This window comes from Nansenia antarctica, assembly GCF_963989245.1.
Source record: "Nansenia antarctica genome assembly, chromosome: 9".
In the NCBI taxonomy this organism is placed as follows: Eukaryota; Metazoa; Chordata; class Actinopteri; order Argentiniformes; family Microstomatidae; genus Nansenia; species Nansenia antarctica.
This window is the reverse complement of record NC_137679.1, coordinates 5,170,448-5,177,971: the sequence shown is the minus strand read 5'-3', so window position 1 is coordinate 5,177,971 and position 7,524 is coordinate 5,170,448. Positions and strand designations below refer to the sequence as shown.

Here is a 7,524-nt window from a genome sequence, read left to right as displayed (position 1 = left end):
ACAAACACTGTCGGGTTTTGATGACGTCACCGGGACCTGCGTCTATTGCAATGGACGTCACATGTTTGGAGCTTTTTTTTTCTATGTTGCTGTATGAGCTACTACATAATGGTCCTCGCATTGGTTATTTAGGAGACCCTAATTAAACAATCAGAAGTATGGCCCAACTGGTTGACATTTGAAACAGTTACATCACACTGAAGGGAAGCATGGCAGCATGCTTTAAACATTAATTTCTACATTTGATAATCTGATTGATATTCTGATTAATTTGATAATCTTTAAGCATTGAACATTTTATTTTAATGTAAAAAACAACTAAAACATAATTTATCGATACAATAAAAACAGCAAAAACAGCATATAGTTTCATTCAACCAACCATACCTTACCTGTCCAGCAGATGGCGCTTTTGGCTCACATTGGGGGGATGTCTAGGAAGATTGTGAGAATGTTCTCTTGTTATGGTGCCATAATATATACATGTATACTGTATACAGTATGTGGTGTGTGTGTGTGTGTATGTGTATATATATATATATATGTTACGGTACATGTGGGAATACGGTACATGTGGGAAAACTAGGGTTAGGGTTAGGTGCTAGGGTGACTTGGTACATGCTGGCATGTCTAACCCTAACCCTAACCTTAACCCTAACCCTAACCCTAGCACCCTAGCACCTAACCCTAACCCTAGTTTTCCCACATGTACCGTATTCCCACATGTACCGTAACATATATATATATATATATATATATATATATGTGTGGTGTGTGTGTGTACACACACACACACACACACACACACACACACACACACACACACACATGTTTGGTAGTAGCTGGATTATCTAATAAGGACACGGATCCCAGGTGTACACTGATTGGTGCTCTAGTTGCAGGAGGAGGAGCATCTCTTTACATTTTGAAACTAAGCAGTGGACACATCTTTTTGCATTCTGAGTAAGTAAGACTACTTCTACTTAACCTGGACTACTTATAGTGGATACCTGTGTTGTTTATGAAGTTTAATAGTTTAACGTTGTAAGTTGTTTAGTAAGTGATAGTGTTGTAACTGGCTATTTTAAAAGACAAAGCCTGGCACTCTAGTGAAACCAGTAGCCCCAGTAGCCCCCCTGAGACAAGTAGGTGCTAATCTGCAAGTAGGAGGAGCCTCTGTCCTGTATATCTGGAAGACACCAGGGGACATTTGCCTCATACATGCGACTAGGGAGAACACCTGTCAGTCGTTCGCATTAGTGGTCGTTAGTGGGAGGGGCTACAAGCCTGCTAGTTGTTAGCAATTACTGAGTCTCCATAATATCTGGCCTGTCTGAGAGCGACAGCCTCTGCGACAGCCTCCTGACACTAAAGGGCTCTGCACACAGCGTGCGATTTCTGTTGCGCGTCAACGTTCCATTTTGAAGTTTGAATGGAAGTCTATGAGAACATCGCATCGCAATGCACACGGCCCCGCACGGCGAAAATTCGATTCCATTCATAACAACAATGGAAATTATGGAACGTTGACGCGCAACAGAAATCGCACGCTGTGTGCAGAGCCCTTTAGACTCGTGACAACAAGACAAGGGAGTCTATCTGTGGGAGTCAAGACTCGTGACAACAAGACAAGGGAGTCTATCTGTGGGAGTCAAGACTCGTGACAACAAGACAAGGGAGTCTATCTGTGGGAGTCAAGACTCGTGACAACAAGACAAGGGAGTCTATCTTTGAGATTGAGATTGAGATTGAGATAACGTTTATTGCCACTATGCGTTACACATATAGGAATTTGCTTCGTCACCACAGCAAGTGCGTTTATACTTTTTTCACATATCAAAAAACAGGACAACACAACAACAACACAGGACAGACAACAGTGCATTGGATAGTGCGGTATAAAGTAAAGTGCAGTGCAGAGTTTTTTTTACAGTGAGTCCAGTTCAGTCCTGGGCAGACTTGGGGGCGGGGGGGGGGGGGGGAAGCCAGAGTCATTTAACAGCCTGGCGGCTGAGGGGTAGAAGCTGAGCCTGTGGCGGGCCTTAAGTGCCTTAGGCAGCCGCAACCTTCTTCCAGAGGGAAGCAGGGTGAGGAGGCCGTGGCCGGGGTGGAAGGGGTCAGCCATGATCTTCCTTGCCCTCCTCAGAGCCCTGGTGTCATGCAGGGAGTTGAGGGAGGGCAAGGGACAGCCGATCACCCTCTCTGCTGAACGTCGCACCCGCTGCAACTTGGCCTTGTCCTTGGTCGTTGCAGCAGGGAACCAGGTGATGATGGAGTGGGTGAGGATGGATTCTATGATGGCCGTGTCTGTGGGATTCTATGATGGCCGTGTCTGTGGGAGTCAAGACTCGTGACAACAAGACAAGGGAGTCTATCTGTGGGAGTCAAGACTCGTGACAACAAGACAAGGGAGTCTATCTGTGGGAGTCAAGACTCGTGACAACAAGACAAGGGAGTCTATCTGTGGGAGTCCATCGAGGAAGGCCTGAGAGGAAGCCGGAAGCCAGGGTACTAAGTACCTTCTCTTCCAGTTGTTTGTAGTGTTGCTGCTGTCTTCTCAAGTCACTCCGGTCTACTGAGTGCGCTTAGCTACTCCTAGTTCTGTTGGTTCCTTAGCCCTCTTCCCCTCTACATACTTTTGCCACAATGTGCTTTCTCCCTATCCCTGTTCTTCTGACACTCAGGAGGACACCTAGATGCTACATCCCCCCTCGCAAACCTTCCAATCTCATCTACCCACCTCTTTCTACTGACCATGACTTTATCGCCGCAGGCGGTCTCTGGAATTGCCAGTCGGCGGTCCGGAAAGCTGACGCTATCTCAGCCTATGCATCTTTTATGGCCTTCAATTTCCTTGCTCCCACTGAAACCTGGATCACACCAGAAAACACTGCTACACCGGCAGCCCTCTCTGCCGCCTACTCCTTTTCTCATTCCCCTAGACCCTCTGGTCGAGGGGGAGGCACAGGACTCCTCATCTCGCCCAAGTGGTCACACACTGTCCTTCCCCTGGCACACTTGTCTACATCCTCCTTTGAATTTCATGCTGCTTTTGTCTCTTCCCCGGTCAAACTCCACATTGTTGTCATCTATCGCCCCCCAGGCCAACTCGGTGACTTCCTAGGCGAGATGGATGGCCTTCTCAGCTCTTTCCCTGATGATGGCGCTCGTACTACTAGGTGACTTCAATTTCCAATCTGAGAAGCTTCTCTCATCTGGAGTACTTGACCTTCTCCTCTCCTTCGGCCTTACCCTGTCCCCCTCTCCTCCGACTCATAAGGCAGGCAATCAGCTCGACCTTGTCTTCACCAGATCTTCCCACACTTCCAACCTTACCGTTACCCCTCTTCCAGTTTCTGATCACCACTTTATATCCTTCTCCCTTCCCCTCAAAACTTCCTCTTCCCTCTCAGCCTCTAACCACTTAAGACCCTCTCGTCGTAACCTACGTACCTTGTCCCCCAGCGCCCTCTCTTCTTCTGTCCTATCCTCCCTACCCTCTGTCGAATCCTTCTCCCTTCTATCCACTGATGCGGCATCCTCAACCCTCCTGTCCGCTCTCACCTCATCCTTCGACACCCTCTGCCCACTAACCTTGAAGCCAGCTCGATCCTCTCCTCGAGCTCCCTGGCTCTCTGAAACGCTACATGCTTGTAGACTAGAGCTCAGAGCAGCTGAGAGGAAATGGAGAAAAACTGGCCTTTCTGATGACCTTAACCTCTATCACTCTCCTTGCCAACTACGCCTCCTCGGCATCAGCTGCTAAAACATCCTACTATCATTCAAAAATGCATTCTTCTGCCTCTAATCCTAGAAAACTGTTCTCCACTTTCTCTTCACTCCTTAATCCACCTCCTCCCCCTCCTCCCTCCTCCCTGTCCGCCGATGACTTTGTCACCTACTTTGAAAAAAAGGTGGACGACATCAGCAGCACCTTTCTCCCCCCACCGCTCCCTCCTCCCACTAACAATGCTAACACTGTTCCCACTAACAATGCTAACACCCCTTCCAAACTCTCCCCTCGACACTCGATCTCTGGATTGTCATCTTTTTCCCCCCTCTCCCCCGATGAGATTCTCACACTTATCACATCAAAGCGGGCAACCACATGCCCTCTTGACCCCATCCCCTCCCCTCTTCTCCAATCCATTTCCGCCGACATCCTTCCTTACCTTACCACCCTAATCAACTCCTCCCTATCCACTGGAAATGGTAACCCCCCAAACCCCTGCCCGCTCACTCCGTTCCTCCACCTCGGCTGGCCGACTGGCCCCACCTCCTCTACACAGCAGTCGGGCTGCCCGATCACGTCTCTTCACAACACTGGCTCCCCGCTGGTGGAATGAGCTCCCCACGGCCGTCAGAACGGCAGAGTCACTACCCATCTTCCGTCGTAGACTGAAGACCCATCTCTTCAGGTTACATCTTAACTGCTCCTCCTGAGACATCTTCTGACCCTCACCACTACGTCTCCTAAAGACACCCGCTTTTCCCTCTACTGTGTCCCTAAGAACTTCTACTGCCCCCCTTGTACTGTTTCTCAGTTTCTCCAGTAAAAAAAAATAAATAAATAAAAAAAACGTTTTAGTAGAAGGCGATAATAGGGAGAAGGTTTTTCCTTCTATCAGTGGCCCCGGGCCCGAGCTAGAGTACTCTTCCTACAACGAATAGTGGACTGCTGATTCACATGCTTAGTATTCAAATGTATTGATTGTAAGTCGCTTTGGAATAAGGCGTCTGCTAAATGCCAAAAATGTAAATGTAAATGTCTTTCACACCTGAATCTGATCCAATAAGGGGTGTGTTCCATCAACGTCGCTAAAGGAAAATCCAGGCTTATGCTGATAAGTTTTGCGAGAGTTATCAAAAACAAGCCTGGATTTTCCTTTACTGACGTGGACGGAATATGTAATAGTTTTCTGCCTGTTGTGACTTTTGCTGTGATATGATTGGACAATTTCTATTTTGGGGCGTGGCTTAGCGATAGGTCAATTGGCTATCCTCATCACGTTGTTATTAAAAACAGACATTTTGAATTTAAAGTGCACTGTTCCCTTGTTCAAAACATGGCACAATCTGTTGGCACATTCTATGTGACATCATCAAAGAGGGACAGGCTATTTTGAGAGTGTTGAAGCCAGTTTATTATTAAGTCATGAAAGCCCAGTGGACCAATCAGAGAGGAGCAGACAGCAGAGGCATGAAATCCAATCAGAACACTGTTATGTCTGGATGGAACAGAATACTGTTGTCATGGAACCGAATAACATTGGCATGGAACCGAATACTGTTTTTAATTTTTAATTTGTTTTACGACTTTCAGTGCAACAACATGGCCAAACAAATACTTAATACTTAATACGTCATATTATGTATCTCTGGCTGCCTTCACACTGTCTCTCTCACCGAATCTCAAAAGTCTTCCCTCAATTCTTCTCTTCCTCGACCCCTCGTCGACCCCTCGACTCAATCCTTCTCTAATCTCATTGGAGGCTGAACATCTGGGGTTCCACCCCCTTCGACCATCTCCTCCGATGGATGAGAAGGAGGTTGGGAGGAGAGAGGACGCCGGGAATCCAGGAGAGGCTTTTGAGATTTGACCTCAGACCTCTGACCTCTGACCCTGAAGGTCGTTGGTCTCAGAGCGGCCGTGGCCGCGGGCCGCCCCAACTCAGTGGCGTTACCATGGGATACTGTTGCCTTCCCAGTCCAGAAGTGTGCCGCTGTGCTTCTCTGTGAGAGATGACATCACTCCCAGCATGCCCCTGGTGCTGTCCCCGGCTGGCAGTGATGCCTGGACAACAACAACAACAACAACAGGATGTTGTTATAGATTCAGACAAACATTCTATAGTCACATGCTGTATACTGTGCAGCTCAGCCAGTGGACCAGGGGTCTCATTCATAAAACTACCTGGCGTAAAAAGGTTTGCGTACGTAGACGAGCAAGAACGTCCCTCATACACGCGCACACACACACACACACACGCACACTTCCATAGACGCACACACACACACACACACGCACATTTCCATAGACACACACACACGCACACTTCCATAGACGCACATACACACACACACACACACACCCCAGACATACACACACACTTATAAACACACACACACACACACACACCTGTGGTCCCCCCATGTCCGTCTGGACCCAGCCAGGGTGGATGGCTGTCACCAGGATCCCGTCCTTCTTCAGGTCCTCTGCCAGGCAGCGTGTCAGCATGTTCAGCGCCGCCTAGTGGCCAGGGGGAGAACAGCAGCACATTCTATCACCACCACCACATCCTGTACTACACTTTACTCTGCTCTGCTCTACTCTGCTTTGATCTACTCTACTGTACTGTACTGTACTGTACTCTACTCTACTCTACTATACTGTACAGTACTGTACTCTATTCTACTCTACTCTACTATACAGTACTGTACTGTACTCTACTCTATTCTACTCTACTCTACTGCACAGTACTGTACTGTACTCTATTCTACTCTACTCTACTCTACTCTACTCTACTCTACTCTACTATACTGTACAGTACTGTACTGTGCTGTACTCTACTCTATTCTACTCTACTCTACTCTACTCTACTCTACTCTACTATACTGTACAGTACTGTACTGTGCTGTACTCTACTCTATTCTACTCTACTCTACTCTACTCTACTCTACTCTACTCTACTCTACTATACTGTACTGTACTGTGCTGTACTCTACTCTACTCTACTCTACTCTACTCTACTATACTGTACAGTACTGTACTCTACTCTACTCTACTCTACTCTACTCTACTCTACTCTACTATACTGTACAGTACTGTACTGTGCTGTACTCTACTCTATTCTACTCTACTCTACTCTACTCTACTCTACTCTACTATACTGTACAGTACTGTACTGTGCTGTACTCTACTCTACTCTACTCTACTCTACTATACTGTACTGTACTGTGCTGTACTCTACTCTACTCTACTCTACTCTACTCTACTCTACTCTACTCTACTCTACTCATGTAGACAGTCTGTGTAGCAGACTGCAACAACGACTGCACTTCCTACACCGCCTTAGAATTCCTGATGTTGACCAAAAGTTGATGTTACTTTTCTATCAGTCTGTCTTAGAGAGTCTCATCAGATACGGCATTACAGCTTGGTTTGGTAACCTATCTGTACAACTAAAGTCCAAACTGGTCCGGCTGATGTAGACTGCATGGAAGATCATAGAGGTGAAAGACCACTCATCCCTGCAGCCTATTTTTGAACAGGCTACTTTTTACTTTTACAAGTTTGAACTTCTGCCCTCTGGGAGGAGGTTTAGAGTCCCCCGCTCTAGATTAAACGGGTTTAAAAATTATTTTATTCCGGTCTCAGTTAAACTTTTAAACAGCACCAGATGAATGTTGGATAGATTTTACTTTATCGTTTTACTTCTACTCTTGTCTGAGTCAGGGTTGCCTTCTGTCTGTGTTTTAACATGTTGTATTGTCTGTTGTTCTTTTTTAGCTGCAGTGTGTTGT

The 7,524-nt window shown here is 46.9% G+C and overlaps 1 protein-coding gene across 1 annotated transcript in view; it reads right to left on the bottom strand.

Moving 5' to 3' along the window:
* Positions 1 to 5,242: 5,242 nt before the first annotated feature.
* LOC308165064 (C-signal-like) overlaps positions 5,243 to 7,524 on the bottom strand; it is a gene marked incomplete at its 5' end in the record, with an annotated part of 6,816 nt that continues 4,534 nt past the window's right edge. The window contains 2 exons of the mRNA XM_080539164.1: positions 5,243 to 5,794; positions 6,140 to 6,250. Of these exons, the coding sequence (XP_080395290.1) occupies positions 5,681 to 5,794; positions 6,140 to 6,250 (225 nt within the window). The 3' untranslated portion in view covers positions 5,243 to 5,680. The remainder of the gene's footprint in view (positions 5,795 to 6,139; positions 6,251 to 7,524) is intronic.